Raw genomic sequence first — 19,484 nt, forward strand, 5'->3', positions numbered from 1 at the left:
TGGTGTTAATTCCTGTTGTTCCCGAAAGTGATTTTTCTCTTTAAAATTATATTACATGTCAGGGGGTGTGCCTTGCCAACCTACTTATTATGTCTTTTCAAAATAATTGCCATTTCAATAAGCACATGTTATGAAAGATAAAAAAGCTAAGGATGAAATTCATAAGTAAAGTAAGTTTTAAAACATTTTTCTTTGATTGTTTCTTGTAAGTCAGGGATTTTCAAACCTGTGCTGGAGGACCAGTAGTACTACACATTTTGCAAGTTTCCCTTTTGTGACACACCTTATTCAGTTACATTACACACCCAGATCAGGTCTTGCAGTCTCTACTAATGAGCTAAATATTTAAACCAGGTGTGTCTAATGAGGGAGCCGTGCAAATTGTGCAGTACTAGTGGTCCTCCAGGACAGGTTTGAAAACCACTGGTGTAAGTAAATATCTCAGCAATATCTGACTGAATTTTTAAGGCTAGCATAATTATTTCCTAGGACAAATTGTTATTTTATTAATGTCCATTGTAGTGCACATCAAGACTTTGAACTTATGTCTGTTTCACTTCTTGTAATAGGCAATTCTATGACAAATGCTAAGACGTTTTTGAATTGGTAACACTTTACAATAAGGTTGTATTTGTTAACATTTTTAAATGCATTAACTAACACGAACCAACAATGAGCAATAATTTATCAGCATTTATTATAGTCTTTGTTAAAGTTAGTTAATGTTAATACAATTGTTCATGTTTAAATGTATTAATTATTTGAATTTATTTGAAAATAATGCACTTCGCGTTGTGCTGCAGTACCAACTTTGGTGTTTTGCTAATGTAACTGTAACAGATACATTTTGATTTTAAAAGTTTGGTAATACTGAAATTTACAGTATATGAACTAAGATTGATAAATGCTTTACAAGTATTGTTCATTGTTATTCTTACTTAATGTTAACTAATGCATTAACTAATGTTAACAAATACAACAACAATAGTAATAGAGTTGCTAGTTTCAGTGGGTCTGAGTTCAGTTTTTCTAAATGTACTCAGCGGGCACCTTGACATCAATTTGACATCAACAAATAGTCAAGATTTTGACGACCATATATGATGTGCATGAATGCATATTTTCATTATGTTTTGTAATTATTTCCTTGTGGTTGTATAGACGGTTTCATCGGACGCACGTGATACACGTCTGGATCCGAACCTTACTTACGGTTTCGTTTTTAGTTGCTAAACTGATCTCTTGAACAAATGCCTCATCGAAAATAACAAATGTTTTGGTTTCCTAAGTAATCTATGTGTTGTTGTTTTTTGCTTTTTATATAAATAAACTACGTTTAAAGTACTTTGTTGTTATTTATTATTAGCAGAGTTTACCGGAAATTACGCGCGGACCGCGACAGCCGCTTGTTTATGTTGTTACTGATGAAATCGTCTATTAGGGCCCAACAAAGGTATCAATCTGACATGTTTTTTCTGGTCCCTATATCTCAGGTCAATATCATTGACATTAAATCGATGTTGATTTGATGTCAGGAAATAAGACGTCAAATTGATGTGAAATTTATGTCAAAACAAAGTCTGAAAAATTAAGCTGCGCGTCCTGTGTGTGACCCCCTTGAAGAGATCAAGCATAAAAAATTACACTGTTTTGAATAAGACCCCTGTAATGCCTTAGTTTTTTTTTTTTTTAGTTTTTTTTTTGCTTTATAGGGGCTTCATGACTTCTGATACAAATCTCAACAATGGTGACAGTAAATGGTAAGAAAGCAGCACAATTTTTTCATGTTGCAATGCATGATGGAAGTTATGAATGATGTTTCTACAATCCTGATACCCAACATGCATTGTGGCATGAAGCTTTGTTGTTGTTTGTCACCATGGTTGCGTTTCATAGGCTGATTGTTGATGTCTCAGGGTGTCCGATTGATACCACAGGTAAATTTGTGTGAAAAAATACTCTTAAAGTTATATGGATTTTTAAATAGATGTAGAATTGACATTAAAATGACATTAGCAGAGGTCAAAATCTTGACATTACATTGACACCGACAGTTTGCCGTCAAAATTACTTTTTTTTACCTATTTCATGACGTAATTTTGACATCAATGTTGACGTCAAAGTGCCCACTAAAGGCATGTGTTTAACTAAAATTATCTTTTTTTCTTAGTCCCTAATGTTTTGTCAGAAACCTTTGATGATCAGGATAGAACAAAAATGTTTCGGGTTAAAAATATATATACATTTTATTATTATTACTTCTAATTTGTTGTCCTATTACATGCTTATTTTACACAGTGTGTAGCTCACACGACACTGTAACAAAAATTTGCTGTGGAGAAGTGAAGGAGAAGAGCAGAGCTGTGTGTCGAGTTGTTAAACAGTGCAGTATCTTTTCCGGTCTGTAGGTGACACTGTTGACAACACATTCACATCATCTTTCATTAGGTAATTATAAAACAACTTATTTATCTAATTCTTGATAACTTAAAAGCTTAATAACCTCTCAAAAAATATATACAAATGAAATCAATAAAATAAAGGCCTATATGAAATATAGCATGCTAACATTTTTCCAGGTTGAAATAATCAGCCAGGCAACATAATGTAAAAAAATACTAAGCTACATACAATGAAAGAGAGAGTGGGAATGCAAGAACAGACCCAACAAGAGGAAAAGACAGGTGGAATTGAATAAACTATGTCAAGTTATCCATGAAGACAAGGGCGTAGGTTTGGTCTCAGTTTTGGTGGGGATTTCCACCCCACCCCAAGGCTGAACTTTTACTGAGAAGACTGTCAATAGACAATAGCTTCTTGCATTTATCTCGATAAATCTATCTAGATAAATGTGTGCAGACGAAAATAATTACATAGTACCCGCTGTTTGACCACTAGATGACTATTATATTTTATCATTTGAAGTGCAGTCACCCTTTGCCTAGAAATTGCAAAACTGTACTAACTGTACTAAGCTTAAAAAGCTTCTTTTTCAAACATTTTTCAATTTGATGAATTTTAAAGAATATAAAAGGAGTTCATATTTAATATTCTATAAGTCAACTATGTCAAAAAAAATAATATTTTAAAATTACATTTTCGTTTTTTAAATTAATCTGTTTGGCACAGGTATATTTTTGTTTTCAAAAGGAATTTCAAGCATTTAACCATACACCTTCAGATTAAATTATTTTTAAGAACATAGTTAACCTTTTAGTCAAGTGACCCTAAACTTTTGAACAGTAGTGTACATTTAATAATTTATAAATACAAAAAGTCCAAGGTTAAAAGCTAACATTAGCTAGCTATATTATTTAGCTATAAATATTTCTGGGGAAAAACATACATTAAATGGCTCAAATTTTGTTACAAAAAATAAGTTCCGCTTTAAGGCCATAATTTTCTTAAAACTTCCTTGCTTGACGCTTTGATCATTCATAGTTCTAAAGACCTCACCTGAAGCCCTGAAGGTCCAGCTGCTTCTCCCTCAGCCTGCCCTACAGCATGGGTTTCTGAGTTTTACCTATAAATAATAAAATAATCCATGTTTAAATAAATATGATGATTGGTTAAGCATCCTTAAACAAAATAGCAATGCTGATGACTCCAAATGAATTGACAATTTGACAAAGGCTAATAATTAAAACCTCACCTGAAGCCCTGATGCTGTTTCCTCAACCTGCCTACCATTTGTAGTGGTTTGATGCTGTCTTTCCTGTATACAAGTGGTTCATTCATTTTGCAGCCTATCTTTTGTCTAGCAAGTTTAACCCTCCTAACATATTGTATATGATAGTGTTATTAAGTATGCTTGCAAAAAGCACACTTAGGCTATGTTTACATTAATGCGTTTATCCTTTAAAACGTGTTACTTTTGCTACATTTACGCCTTTCATTTACACTACACCACCGTTTCGACCCTCATAAACGGATTCCTTCGCAAACGCTGCAGACCCTGTTTTAGTTTGAGAACTCAGACATTGCGCTGCAGTGTAAATGAACGTAGACGGAGTCTTATGTAAACGAACAGCTGATGTTAACGTGACAGCGCATCATTTTCAAAGTAAAAATTATTTTTATTCAGATAAATGAAGGTTTGCAACGGAGGTTTTGCAAAAAATAGTAAACATCTACCAACCAGCTATTATAAACGCAATATTGTTTTAACATGTATCCTTATAGATAATGTCTGTTTTATATTTATGCTTGAGTATTGTTGGGTTTGAATATTGTTGTAATGCTGTTTATGTTTTGTTTAAATTTAGTTTGCTTATTACGAAAGATAGACTGTAATTTTAAACGCCATATAGGGCGTTGTAAAGGCCAATATAAAGGGAGAATTGTAATGGGTCAGACATTACTTTCGAGTTTAATTTAAGTTTTGTTTGCTACTTTAAAATAAATTTCGTTTCATATAATTTGTCTCTTAATTTTAATTGATGTTTTGTTGATAAGTTTTGTGAATATAAATTAATAAAAACAATAAAATCAACGTCATATTAATATTTAATACTCGTTTTGCCGATTGCGCTTTTTGCTATTTCTGTGTTGCTAGCGGAGGACGTGCACGGACCTCGCACACTTTCAAAAATTAACGTCATATTAATTTTTAATACTTTAGTCGGCCACGCTTTTTGTCGGAGAACGTGTGTGAGGGAACAGCGACAGTAGGGCAAGATACGTTATTTGGTGTTTTTCTGAAGAATACAGTCAGTTCGTAGGAACATTTTCAAATTGACTATAAGATCATAAATATGAACTGCGAACAATGAACTATTATAAATATAGCAGCAAGAAATGGCTGAAGAGGAACTCCCTACACATTAAAGGAATAAGCATTTCTGTAGGCTAAGGCTATACTTCACCTCTTATTATGTTTGATTTAAGTTTGCATTTGCTAAAATTTATTTTTGCTTCCAGTTCGCTACTGTTTAGTGCTGTTCAATTGAATGCTTCTTTTTAAATCATAAAGACCTTTCTGTTTGGTTTATAACATCAAAATTAACCTATTAATCATATTAATATGTTGTAGGGGGGAGCTAGAACAATATAATACTTTCCTGAACACATTTTTATTGGTTCAAAAAAAGTGTCTGTTGTAGTTGCCGGCAAAGGATCCAGGTACAGTATGAATTGTTTATCAATATCACACACCCCTAGGCTGCATAAATGCGCAAAAGTAAGCAATTATTAGAGTAATAAGTTATTTTAAACTTTTATGCGCATGCCCAGTTATGTGATTGGTCATGTTTCGTGCGTTTATGGTCGTGTATAGTGTGGATGAAGATTCTTTTTAAAATGCCAGTATAAACGAGGATCGTTTTCATTTTAAAATTCTGTTTTAAAACGCAAATGCTCTAATGTAAACAGGGCCTTAGGGGCTAATCACACCAAACACGCTTGGAAATGCAAGGCACGACGCACTGCTCTTTTTTTAAAAGGCAGTGCGTCGCGCATTGCGTTTCCAAGCGTTTAAAACGTGTTTTGGTGTGATTAGCCCCATATTGTTCTTCATAAGTTTTCTTATTATTAAGTGTGCTTGCAAAAAGTGCCTCACAAAAGTTACTAGAAGGATTTTTAATTTTCGTAAGCATTTGCCTGTCACAGCCCAAACTAATTATGCGTGGAAGCCGCCAAAACAGAAAGTAGTTCATATCTCAGGAATGCTTTCACGTATTGAAACCAAAATTTGTACATGTACTTGGGTCTCCAATGTGAGGATGAAAAACGTAAAATATATATTTTTCCCAGCGTTATTTACAGACAGGTGTTCACAGGTGGTTCTGTGTTGCTGGCAGAGTGGAGGATGGGCAGCCCTCTGTGTTGAGGCTCTGTTAGTGGTAGAGGGGCAGTAGAGTGCTGAGTGAGGGTTAGGAGTCACTCACTAAACTGATCTGGGTTGTGCGAGTCACTTGAGTCAGTCAAAAATGATTTGCCTCGAGGCTTTGTTTAATTACACATGGAGTTCTGTGTTTCCTCATGTAACATTATTACTGTCACACAACCCTTTATCGCGCGTAAGGCAAGAGGCTGCTTGTTCTGCGTGTCTCTTCAGTAAATAAGTTTTGCGATTTAACATACTACACGTGTGACACTTGTGGGTTTAACATATGAGCAGCAGGTGAACATAATCTCCAGAGCTGCTCTAAGAGTTTATTTCACAAGTTTATTTTGATTAAAGTGCAGGCTCTAGAAATCTATCCTATAGACGGTTTCAGCAGTAACAACATAAACAAGCGGCTGTAGTGGTCCGCACGTAACTTCTGGTAAACTCCGCTAAGAATAAATAACAACAAAGTCCCAAATATTTGTTATTTTCGACGAGGAATTTGTTCAAGAGATCAGTTTAGCAAGTCAGACTATTAAAAAAAGCGAAACCGGAAGTAAAGTTCAGATCCAGATGTGTATCGCTTCAGCCCACGTGCGTCGGATAGAACCGTCTTTACGGCAAAGTGACAAAATAAAAGTTTTTCTGTAAATTAAAAATCCGAACTTATATTTGATAAAGTAAACTATTAAAATCTAGTGTTCTGTAGTATTAGCATATTACTAAAAATTAAACAGTTAAAAAATTAAACATACTTACAAAATTAACATATATTTTAAATAGATAATTATATATGAATTTATATGAATTATAATAATATTTCAGTGAATAATTTCAAATATATATAATGTCAATCAAATAGTTTATAATATAAAATATACTTTAACTTGCTTATATAAAATATACATTTTTAATATAACATTTATTTTAATATAAAAACACCATACTATCTAGGAATTTAAATGAATAAACTACACTTGTATTATGTCGCCGTATTATTTAATTTGGGCAATAAACTACAGCAGAATTTATGAAAAATAAAACTGATTTCATATGATCATAAGATATTCAACTATATATTACATTGAACTTCACTTGTGGTTGTTGTTTTATACATGTGCTACAACTTTTTGGCATGTGCTACAAAATGTTAAACCTCTGTAGTACCTGTGCAGTGATTTCTATAGAAAATTTTTTAACTGAAATGACAACATCATTTTTGTTATTATTTGTTTTGCCTGTTTAAAATGATGTAAACATAGGGACATAGGGACATGGTTAAAAAGGCTTTGCAGTACAATACGTAGAAAAGGTAGTCACACTTCTGTATCTAGAAAATATTAAATTTAGGGCACCATACGAAATTACACTATAAAAACAAAGACAATATTACACAAACAATATGTAGACAGTCATCACCCATCACCATTAGTGCTATAATTGATACGCTTTCACGTATTGAAACCAAACTTGGGTCTCCAATGTGAGGATGCACAACATCAAAAAAAAAAAACACCAAGGGCATGCAGGGTGAAGGGATCTCGTGTTTTTTGTGTCTTGGCACTTCTAAAAGAATAATTCCATATCAGGATTAAATTACTTTCTTTGACCTCTGTGTTTAAATTATAATCTGACTCCAATTGAATATATTAGGAATTAAGCGCATTATACAAATTATCTGTTGATCATAATTTAGATATTTGATTATTTATAAATTCTAATAATCTTAGTTATTCGTTCATTAGGGACCCAATATTGCACAAAAAATACAACGGCCGTTTCGTAAATCTCACGGACACAAAATTGTCAGTCTGATCTTAATCAGAGGTTGCCGGGTAAATGTATACATTATGTCTGGCCGCTCCATGCTTGCTCCAATCATAAAAATAATTACTTTGGTTACAATCATGCAACTTGCTAAGTCAGGTGATAGACATAAATCTGAGAGTTCTGGTGAATGTGTCCAATACTCCATTTAACAAAACTAGTATGATTATATCCTGACAGAATAATCCTGACATAATAAAAAGTTACAAAGGCATTCCCGGCAATAGACACACAGATTCTTGCTAAAGAATGCTTCCTTGAGTCTCTTGCCAAGCCACCTACATAGAATGAGACAAAGAATAATAAAATCTCAAATTAGGATTTGTTTGGTCGGTTCTTATGACCTAGGAGCACCAAATGGGACTGTTAACCATCTGTAATCTAGATCTTCTCATGAGGTGACACCCCTCGCAATAGTACAGACTATGTCTTAAGTTCTTAACTTTGGTACACTTTCTCTTAGAATTAGACCTTTTAACCATCGCACCATGACCTTTAATGAGACACATGAATATAAAATTGCAATCTCAGAACAACATATATATGCAGCAGATACCCAATAATGAAGGCTAAGAAGAATGTTCATTGTAAAAACCTTTGTGATGATGAGATTAGGAGAACAAAAGAGTTGAAGGTCTGTAACAGCTCCAGCTGAGTGTAAAAATGTACACTCTTAAAATGAATGTGTTAAATTAACACATCTTGTGTCTAGTTAAGGACAACACATCTAGTGTGTTGTCCTTAACACATCTTGTGTTGTCCATTTCATTTATTTAAGCTCACATTCTACACAAAATGACACACAATGTGTTAAAATAACAGGTGTTAAATAGTTTAACACAAAACAATGTGTTAAAATTAACACATCCTTTCTTAGAGTGTATAGGTTAATAACATCACCTGAGGTTTTATTGTTTTACAGTGTCTCTTCATAGATAAACTTAAAGTTTATTGTATACCAGCTGTCCTACACCCCCAAACAGGAAGTTATTCATATCTCAGGAACGCTTTCACGTATTGAAACCAAACTTTGTACATGAACTTGGGACTCAATGTGAGGATGCACAAGATAGAAAACTAAATCGGCGGCACCAGAGCAAGCACACTTTTGCAATTCCTCCGGAAATGCACTTTCTAGTTAATACACGTTATTAACGAAATCGTTATATCAAAGTATATGACTGTATTTAGCTCTCCAATTTAATTCATGTCTGTTAAGAAAATTATTGGGGAAGGGCAAATTCTTTCTGGGGGGCACCGTTTATTCAATACTTTGCTATGTACACACTTTAAAGGATTTTAACAAAGTGTTTCACCTATTTAATAGTTTATAAGGCTACTTTAAATGAAAAACATTGAGTAGTAATTTACATGTTATTCAAAAACAAGCAATACCAAGTCATATTTTGATACAGAATACCATGTAGACCTATTATTTAATGTCACGTATTCTGTACATTTCATAATAATCCTGTTTTCTATGATTTTATTATTCTCCTTCACTGAAAAAAATGATTCATTGAATTTAATCAATTTTTAAAGTAAGTGGTTGCAATCAATTTATTTAAGCTACATTTAAACAAAAAAGATTAGTAAAGTAAAATCAAATATAAAACTTTTGTTTAAAATATAACTTAAATAAATTGATTGCAACCACTTACCTTAAAACAATTTATTAAATTCAATGAATCATTTTTTTCAGTGTTATTTCTATACTGTCTCTACTCTTGTATTTGTCCTTAACATTTATTTTCTGTAAAGCTACATTGAACTGAATGGAATATTCTTGTTCCCAATTTTAACACAGGATCAATTTTCTCCACCACCGTTTCTCACAAAAAAAAAAGTTTTATTTTATGTAAGAGCACAGACAGAACTCTGTGTAGATCTCTTAGTTTGCTGAACAGCAAATAAATCATTTACAGTTTAGAAAAATCCCCTTATAACTATGATATGTCTCCCCTCATTTCTCTATAGGTATAAAAAGATGGAAAACATAAAATCGAAAGGACTGCTAGGAATAGTATTTCTTTTGAATGCTATTGCCATTCTGATATGGACCTACACAAGCTGGTATTCTAATTACATACGGATTTCATCAGTTTATTATAAACAGAAGACCCCAGAGTCTTTAAATTCAATAACACCCATCAAAGACTCAAAACACTTCATGGTGTCTGCATTCATCGACCACAGAATTGATGGGACCATTCGAGTCATCAGCATAATCAACAGAGAAAGTCTTCAGCCACTTTACTGCATTTACTGCAATGCTGAAAATGAATGTACAACTGTTGAGACTGATGTCCAAATACACAGTGACCATTTTGGGTTTCCATTTCATGTCTCGGATGTGATCTGTAAAGGTAAACACTTGCAAAATGCAACACATGTCCTCATCTCAACTAATGATTCAGTTAATCGTTCTGCAGAGTTTCTGCCAATAAGAAATCGTGTAATGAGTGAGACCTTCAAGTATACCTTCACAGTTTGCATCTCAACCCTTTTTGGTGACTACAACAATGTGCTGCAGGTTGCTCAAGCTATAGAGATGTACAAGCTTCTGGGCGTTCAGCGAGTGGTCATCTATAACACTAGCTGTGGACCGGACCTGGAAAAACTTTTAAAGCATTATGAAAGAGAGGGGATACTGGAGATTGTTTCATGGCCAATCGACAAGTTTCTTAATCCATCTAAAGGTTGTTATTTTCACGTACACAAGGGTGACCTTCATTATTATGGTCAGCTGACAACACTCAACGAGTGCATTTATAGACACATGTATCAATCCAAGTATGTTCTCCTGAATGACATCGATGAGATCATCATGCCTTACAAATATGACAATTTACCATCTCTTATGGAAAACCTTCAAGCTGCACATCCCAGTGTGGGTGTGTTCGTTATTGAGAACCACATGTTCCCCACAACACAGTTTGATGACAGTGGTCGCTTCAAACGGCAAGAATGGAGTAAAATTCCTGGTATCAATATCATGGAGCACATTTATAGAGAACCTGACCGAAAAAATGTTTTTAATCCCACTAAAATGATTGTTAATCCAAGGTTGGAGGAGCAAACCTCAGTGCATTCCTCTTTAAAACACTTTGGTGATTCCTACCAATTTTCATTTGATGAATGTAGGCTTGTACATGTGAGGGAACCACTGCAGGGCAATCTTACCAAAGATCAGCTGATTGTGGACAAAAGATTGTGGGACTTTGAACAAGAACTGCTACCAAATGTTGACAATGCACTGAAGCTTTCTGGTTTGTTAACACCTTAGTTACAGCTGACATCATTTATTATAATAAAATGATTATACAATGCTTAATTTTGGATACAGACTTAAAAATGGACAAGCAAATAAACTAAGCAGTTACATATTTTTTGCTGCATACAAAATGCTGCGGCCAGAATGATTAAGTCAGCCAAGAAATTGGACCATGTTACACCTTTATTGAGATCCTTAACTCTTTCCTGATGGATCATACCTTAGATCCCCACGTGCAGAATGTTTTTATTATTGTGTGTTTTAGTTTATTCCTATTCATTTATTTACATAATCATTTTATAATCATTAGTTATCCATATAATTGTTTGTTTGCTGATTCAATATTATTTTATTATTATCCATTTAATTTGATCATTTTTATCACTATATTATATTTCATTTATTCAATCATTTATCAATATATTTCTATATTTTATCATATTATTCATTCATATGTTTCATATATCTTATTGATTTAGTTGTTGTCCAGTCTTATAGTTGTCTTACATTTGTGAAGTTTCACAAGCTGTCCTGTCTGTCTGTAAACAGAGATAGATAAAGAGAATGTTTATGGAAGCTCAAGGTTTGTGGGATGTTGCTATTAAGCATTTTGTTATTTTGGTAACAGTGCATGTTGTATTCATGCTGGGGGGATATGGGTTGAACAAGGTTTGAACATTGAGACATATGCAACTGAACCTGTCCATCAATAAAAATCTGTTCTATTTTATCATCTAAACCTTCGTCTCATGTCCTCTGCTTGTGCTCTCCTCTAGCAACGATTGATAAGAAGCCTGTTAAACAAGTTAACTTATATTTTCTAACATGATCTGGCATCTGGGGCTGGATAGTTTTTTTATTTTGTCTGTGGTGTGGAGGCCTGATCTAACATTCCCCACCAGTGTTTATAAAAAAGTTGCCAGCCAGCACCAGCATTTTTTATGATTTTCACAAAAGTTTAATACCTGCCAGAAAATGTTCTTCTATAAATATATAAACATACAATATATATCATAAAAAGAACAGACCCTCTGCTTTCAAAAAAAAAAAGATTCAGAGCGATGATCAAAACATACACGGACTGTTTGACCTAAGGGGTTGCTTCTGGGTTTTATAAGTTGGGTAGGGGCACCATCTAGTGAATAATACCAAAAGCATGGATTGCCATAAAAACTCGTCATTGGCAGGGAAGCGTTTTCTCTTAATTGACTTGTCAATGGTGGGGAAGAGTTAAATTGGCTGCCAGTCCAGTAAGGAGAAAGTTAAAAAATTTTGGTTCTTGTTTTTAAAGCCCTACACAACTTAGCACCACCATCGGTCTTTACTCCGTCTAGGTCTTTGAGATCGGAAAACCTTCTTGTATTTGCAAAGGTGACATAGCGTTCTCTGGAGTCGGTCTTAAACTATGGAATGACCTTCCACCCCTTGTTAGATTGGCAAAGCCTTTAGCTGTTTTACTAAATGCATCGTGGGAGTTAGTCTGAGGGGACTGGACCTGTTGTTAGTGGTAGATTACTTTCTTTTTGTTTTCTTACATTGTCCTGTTTGTGATGTCTTTAATTTAAAATTACTGCTTTATACTGCTTTTGTGAAGCACCTAGGGCAACAACTTGTGTAATACGTGTGTTATATAAATAAAAAAATGATTTTGCATTTTGGTTGTTGGTCCTCAGCATGGGATATTAAGTTGCTGGTGTCCTTAAAGGCAGGGTAGGCAGTAATTATCTGAAAAACTTTTTTACAAGTTTGTCTAAACTGTCTTTATATACAAATGCATAATTAAAATGTAAGTACTCTAAAAAAGAGAGTATAAAACTCGAGTGTCTGTAGACCTCTCACGACTGTGTTGAACACAGTTAATTATTTCCATCCGGGACGAAACATATGATTAGCTTGCTCAAATATCACTCTCTCTCGCGACCATGGCTCCACCCGTTGCTATGGGATCTGCCCAGACATGCGCACACCCGATTGATTTTAACGTGCACGAGGCAATAGGAAGAGCAATAGTACAGCAGAGAAATAGCACTAACAACTCACAGAAACTGCATTCACATCTTACAGTACCTGCATATCCAGTCAGCGAAGGCAAAAAAGGAATAAATGAAGCAATCAAACGAGAGGAAATATCGCGTGGCTTTTCCTCGAGTCGATGATGCGGTAGCGGTATTGTCTGCGGAGTGTAGTCCTCGTCAGAGTCAACAATGCTTTCATCACAGAAACTCTTCCATGCAAAACACTGGCTGAGTGAGTACTAAAAGCCATCCGTTTATAAAAGCCATCTGTTTATATTCCTAGTGATAAAGTTAGGTGTATTATTACATGTGATTGTGACTTGATGTTATTACATGCACCGCGCTCCTTCCTCTCCGCTTGTCTGAGGTAATTCGCGCGTTCATGTGTTTTGGGGGCGTGGCTTAAGAAGAAACCCAGAAGGGAGGGGGTGGAGTGAATGGAAAAGTTAGCTGTGTTTAAAACAGTGCTGAGAGGTATACAGACACTCGATTTTTGTACTCTCTTTTTCAGAGTACTTACATTTTACTTATGTATTGGTGTATAAGGTCAGTTTGGACAAATTTGTGAAGGGGTTTTTTTGGATGATTCCTGCCTATTCTGCCTTTAAAGGACTGAGTAGTTATATAAAATGAAATGAAAGGTACGATTGTGAGATTGTGGACTGTTGAAGAGCAGATATGTTTAATATGTTTAAAAGGTACAATTAAAACACTGTTAGTGGGCCCAAACTGTAGGCACGAATCGTCGACCAAGAATGCATGCTGGTGTCCTAACCTCTTTATCAAGGCCAATGCAGTCAGGATCAAAGTTTTTATTGAGAGAAACTCGATGCACCCCGACTACAATGGCTCGAAGGGGGCACCCTGGGGACATTTAAGCACCATGGAAAGATCCCAAGAGGGTATAGAGGGAGAACAATGTGGATTTAATCTCTTTGCCCTCCTAAGGAACCTGATGACCAGGTCATGCTGACCGACCAACCTCCCTGCTATGGGGTCATGGTTGGCGGAGATTCCAACAATAAAGATCATAATGGTGAGAACCGCCTCCTCTCCAACCTGTCTTGCAAAAAAGAAAGCACAAACCGGAGGATCTCTTGGTGAGAAGAACATCACTCGATGAACAGGTTCCACTTAAACTGCGTGTCTCGTAAACAGTGCTCGTGCGAAAGTAATTGTGTTCACTACCTGCATGGGTAAGCCACTTAGAACCTCTGTGTCCTGTCCAAAGACAACACTTGGAGATTCCACAGGTCTGAACGCGGGTGACATATTGTGCCCTGTCCTTGAGAAAGAAGGTCCTTCCTCAGGGGAATCCGCCGGGGGGCTGTCGCGAGGAGCGCAAGTTCAGGGAACCAAGTCCTGCTGGCCCAATAAAAAGCCACAAGTAGGACCTGCTTCCCGTCCACCTGACTTTGTCCCTCGGTCAGGGAATAAATGCATGGCATGAAGGAACCTCAGGTCCTTCTGACTCCACATGAGGAGATGGCTGGCGAGTTGCAACACGCAACAATCGCAGTATTGTCTGTATGGACTAGAACCGGTTTATTAAAATCTTACCCTGGAGGGCCGGAGCACTGCAGAGTTTAGCTCCAACCCTGATCAAACACACCTGAGCAAGCTAATCAAGGTCTTCATGATCACAACATAATCAGAGGTGGGTAAGTTTGATTAGGGTTGAAGCTAAACTCTGTAGTGGTCCGGCCGTCCAGGGTAAGATTTTAATAACCCTGGACTAGAACATTTTTGCCTTGTAGCTCACTTTTGAGGCGAATGATAGCAAGATATACTGTCCATAACTCAAGGCAGCAGGACAGGGACTCTGAGACAGTCATCTTCTCGCAATGGGAACATGAACTTTCCACAAATGCTGCCTCAGCATTGCTGCAGGTCCATCAGGCTAAGGCTCTAAAGGATCTGCTGTCTTTTCAGACCTCCTTGTGGCTACTCACCTGGCGCTCAGTGCGGCCAAGGTCACCGCACAGGCCGTCGGTCGTCCAAAATCCACCATGGTAGTCCAGGTGTGGCTGTGTCTGGTGGACATGAAGGCCTATAAGAACAGGCTCCTGAATGCTCCGGTGTCCCAGACCAGCCTCTTTGGTGAGTCAGTCGAGAACTTCGGCCAACAGTTCTTGGCTGCCCAAAAGCAGACTGAGCCTATTGCTCACATCATGCCGTGTTGACAGAAGCTGCCACTCCAAGTCCATCTACGTCAGCGCCTCAGTCGGAAGCGTCCTGCGGCAGCCACCTCTGTTCCTCTACCTCGGACTACTTCTCAGCAGGAGAAGCAGCTAGTCGCCAGCAGCCCGCCCTGCCTCCTCAGCCTGCTACTTGTGGAGGAAAAAGAAAGACCTGAGACGGGCAACCTGGAGATGTTGGGGATCACTTTTCTGGAGATGGTGATGGCACCACTCCCTCTGCATCTTGAACGGAAAATGGTAATACTATATCTTTAGCTCAAGCGTTGTCTACGAGACACGCTTATAAGTTGAAATGGAACCTGTTCATTGAGTGGTGTTCCTCTCAAAGAGAGATCGCCTGAGAATGCCTGATCAGCGTTGTGCTTTCTTACCTTCAGCATCGGTTGGAGAGGAAACTGTCCCCCTCTATCACTAAGGTAGACATTGCTGTGATCTCCACACACCATCCCTCGATAAATAAATCAGTGGCACAACACGACCTTGGGCTCATTTACAAAACTGTGCATAGGTTCCTTACTGTCATGACTCTGGTTTTATTGATTGCTGTATTTTGGTTTCTCTGTGTTTTGTGTTTTGTTTTGACAGCTTCACACGTGTGCATCTCACTCACGGATGTAATCAATGTGATCGTCTTCACCTGCGTCACTCACAGCTGCAGTTCATTTGAGGGCCAATCGGTTCAAGTATTTAATCCCTTTGTGTTTAGTGTGTCATTGCAAGTTCGTCTTTGTATGTTCTCGCCGGTTTCTAGCGCTGCTAGATTCTTGTCTTGTCCTGTCGAGTTTTGCCAGTTATTCTAGTCAGTTTTTATTTATTTTTCCCCTGTTAGTCTGTGCTCTCTGCTACCCGGTAGATTTTGGAAACCAGTCACTGAATCATCTGCTGTCCTGCGCTCTCTCTCTCGCTGCATTCAAGACTGCTTTCTCCATCTGCGAGCAGAGGATTCTCGCAGCGGCTTTGCCGCTGTCCAGCAGGGCGGTCCCTCACCTCTGGAGCTGTCCAGCTTCTCCTGTCAGCTCTCAGCACCATTAACGCTCTCTCTCTCTCTCTCTCTCTGCCCGCCTCAGGATCATCTCGCTCACCTGCCGAGCTGGCGTTGTGCCCTTGTGAGCTGTGGATCTCTCTCGCTGTGTCATGTGTTCTCCTTCCTCTCTTCCACCGTCCCCCTGAGTGTGGCAGTAGCCCGGATGTGTGTGGTCATTCTCTCAAGCCCAGTATGTGTGGTCTCTGTTTTTGCCGTCTGCCTCGGAGTGGCCTTTGCGCCCAGACGTGCTACTGACTTTATTATTATTATTTAAATAAACATTTCTGTTAATCTGCTCTGGGATCTCTCTGTGTGTTTCTCATCGCAACACTTACTAAAAATCTACGTATGCACAAAAGACAAAAATGGCATACGCCAATAAATATTAAGACTTATAAAACAAAGCAATGTTCCCTTTATAAATCACCGATCACCTTCAAGTGTGCGTACATGAATCATCCACAGATTCCACCCTGAAAACCCATTCTTCCATTTTGTATGCACAAAACAGAGCTGGAAATGCTTTATAATGAGACCCCTGGTCATAGGTTTTTAAGGGGAAGTGTTTTTGGTTTTGTCTGCTATGTGGTATCGTTAGACGTATTGTTTCTTTTGTGCGTTTTGGTTTGCACTCGTGAGACTTAAGGACACCTCCTAATACCCATGTTAGTCTGGACATATACAGGCAATAAACCAACAGTCTCATTTGGGTTTTGTGTGAAAGCTATCCTGTCTCCTGCTCATTCTTCTGGGGAAAAATACACGTAGCCACACATAATGGAGAAAAATCTGGTAAGATCACTCCTGTTGTCCAATGAGATGTTGGAGGAAGACAGAGAAGAGCCCCGGTATGGGCGGGATGACCGAAGTACAGAGGGAGAACGAGCGCTAAGGGATAAAGATAAGTTGATTTACCTGCTATCACCGACTAAACTAATCCTTTTCTGCTGCTTTTGCTCTATGAATTTAAAAAGCACCTCCATCACGGAAGCGCGCACTTCAGAGCGCATAAGTTTTGTTGACCTGGAACCGGAAGTCTCCGGGAGTAAAAACATCCAGCGCGGGGTTATGATGGTGAATTTGGGGAGCAATGCTGATAAAACGTTCTCTGTGAATTCTAAAGATTTTAGTTGCATTTATGAGCTCCTCCAAATAAGTGATATGCACTTTACAGAGAAGTCTGTTGCTGATTTGTACAGCTTAGTTTTCAGCCCTACCATCACCAGAGATGTGCCAGGAAACGTCTTTCCCCATCGCCCACACGTATCGCATGCATTCAACATTTACACTGTCTTCCCAACAATTCTCAAAGATGACTGATTTTTGTTGTCCCAAACCAACTGATGGTGCCAATACACATCACGATTTGTCACCAAGTCAAAGCTGGAAGCAAAAACGGGACGATCATCCTATGTTAGACATGTTTTTGGTCAAAGAACCAATGCCGTCCAGCCGTGAGCAAGGTAAATGGTTGGGATGAAACTGAAAAATTCGGTCAGCTGCTGGCAGCAGCTTTAGAGGGCAATGCACAACAGGTGTTGTTGGACTTTTAAGGAAGTGACCTACATAGGGTCGAGGTGCTACACAAAGAGTTGTCTCGTCATTTTGGGGATACCACACCCCGATGGCTTTACGGCAACAGTTTCAGGAGCGTCAATGGCAACATATTGATGTATTTATGGCTGATCTGAGACACTTAGCACACCGCAGCTACCCCACATTCAGTGAGAACGTGAGAGACACCTTAGTTCTGAATGCGTTTGTGAGGGGCCTGATGCCAGATTGCTTGCGGCAACAAGTAAGAATAGCCCAGCCCTCTAGTCTTGATGAAACTCTCGACCAAGCTCAGATTATAGAAGGCATATTGAATAAGCAACCCAATGGAATGGCTGACAGCAGTAATGCCAACCGTTCCAGGGATTTTGCTGCATACTCTGTGGGACAGACACGGTAACAAGTGTCTACGGGAAAGGTGTCCATGAGTGAGGTTTTGGTTTGCTGGCACCGAGAATGCCCTACCATGGAGTCTGCTGTCTCTTCAGCAGTCAGGAAACACGCCCGGGCCGGAGTAGAGGGGGGTACTCTTGGCCCATTTATCGTACCAGAAACTCCCTGTGGAACAACAATTGAGTCAATTACCCCAGTTGAGTGTGTCGTGTAGAAGTTGAAGTGGAGGGACAATCTATACAGGCCTTGTTGGAAACCCGAAGAGATCTTTTGGCCGTGTTTGAGGCATTAACCCATTTCAAGCATCATCTATGTGGGCTCCCTTTCATGATCCGAACAGATCACACTTCATTACATTGGCTGCTGTTTTCTGGGAGCCAGAAGGGCAGGTGGCCCGATGGATTGAGTGGCTTCAAGAGTTTCAGTTCACCATCCAACATCGAAAAAGGAGAACGTCACCAGAATGCGGATGGGTTGTCAAGACGCATGTGTGAATCAACATGCCCACAGTGTGAGTGACTTACCTGGTATGAAGGGTCGGGACAGGCAGCCGAGTCCCCAAGGGAAGAGATTGGAGTGCCTTGTTATGCAGTGCTGCCCGATTCAAATGTAGCATGGGCCACTAAACAGCATATAGACCCTAAGCTTCAGTTAGTCATGCAGTGATTAGAAACAGGGCAGAGGCCTACATGGGAAGAAGTAGCGGTTTTTGGGCCAAAAGGTAAGGGTTTGTGGTCGATGAAAAATCACTTGGCCCTGAAGTCAGGAGTGCTGCAAAGACAGTTTGTGGGGCCTGCAACTGGCCTAGTGAAATGGCAGATTATTGTTCCGAAGTCCTGCTACCATTTGGTCCTGGAGGCTATACCTGGTCGGCCGGGTGTTGGAAACACTGAAGCGAGTTAGGCAAGAGTTTTACTGGACCACCTGTCGTAGGGATGTAGAGTCATTTTGCAGACAATGTGATGCCTGCCCCACTGAAGAATCCAGCTAAGACCAGCATAGGCTGGTGAGCTGGTTTTGGCTGGTCCCCAGCTTGGTTTTAGCTGGTTTTGCTGGTGTAGGAAGCTGGTTTTGCTGGTGTAGCAAGCTGGTCTAGGTGTGTTTTGGTCCCATTTTAAGCTGGTCTAGCTGGACTTAGCTGGTCATGCTGGAATACCAGCTGGCCCACCAGCATGACCAGCTTTGTCAGGCTGGGAGGACCAGCATAAACCACCTTAAACCAGCTAAAACCAGCTACCAGCTTATGCTGGTTTTAGCTGGATTTTTCAGTTGGGTGTACAGCTAAGAAAGGGCCACCGAGCCAGTCTCATGCTCCCTTGCAACAATGTCAGGTCGGCTGTCCCATGGACTGAGTGGCAGTAGATGTTTT

At 38.5% G+C, this 19,484-nt stretch overlaps 1 protein-coding gene across 2 annotated transcripts; it reads left to right on the top strand.

Moving 5' to 3' along the window:
- Positions 1 to 357: 357 nt before the first annotated feature.
- Positions 358 to 11,637, top strand: LOC129414667 (beta-1,4-galactosyltransferase galt-1-like). 2 transcript variants are annotated; one of them, XM_055168742.2, is made up of 3 exons: positions 358 to 428; positions 2,299 to 2,448; positions 9,632 to 11,637. In XM_055168742.2, exon 3 carries the CDS (start codon positions 9,642 to 9,644, stop codon positions 10,938 to 10,940), a length of 1,299 nt encoding a protein of 432 aa, XP_055024717.2. In that variant the 5' UTR covers positions 358 to 428; positions 2,299 to 2,448; positions 9,632 to 9,641; the 3' UTR covers positions 10,941 to 11,637. The 2 variants fall into 2 exon arrangements, with proteins under 2 accessions (XP_055024717.2, XP_073723454.1); XM_073867353.1 differs by lacking the exon at positions 358 to 428 and adding an exon at positions 1,713 to 1,760.
- Positions 11,638 to 19,484: the final 7,847 nt, after the last annotated feature.

The sequence above is a fragment of the Misgurnus anguillicaudatus genome, chromosome 5, assembly GCF_027580225.2.
Source record: "Misgurnus anguillicaudatus chromosome 5, ASM2758022v2, whole genome shotgun sequence".
NCBI lineage: Eukaryota > Metazoa > Chordata > Actinopteri > Cypriniformes > Cobitidae > Misgurnus > Misgurnus anguillicaudatus.

Excerpts from the sequence above, each read along its gene's own strand:
- LOC129414667 (XM_055168742.2), top strand. The coding sequence starts at position 9,642 with ATGGAAAACATAAAATCGAAAGGACTGCTAGGAATAGTATTTCTTTTG.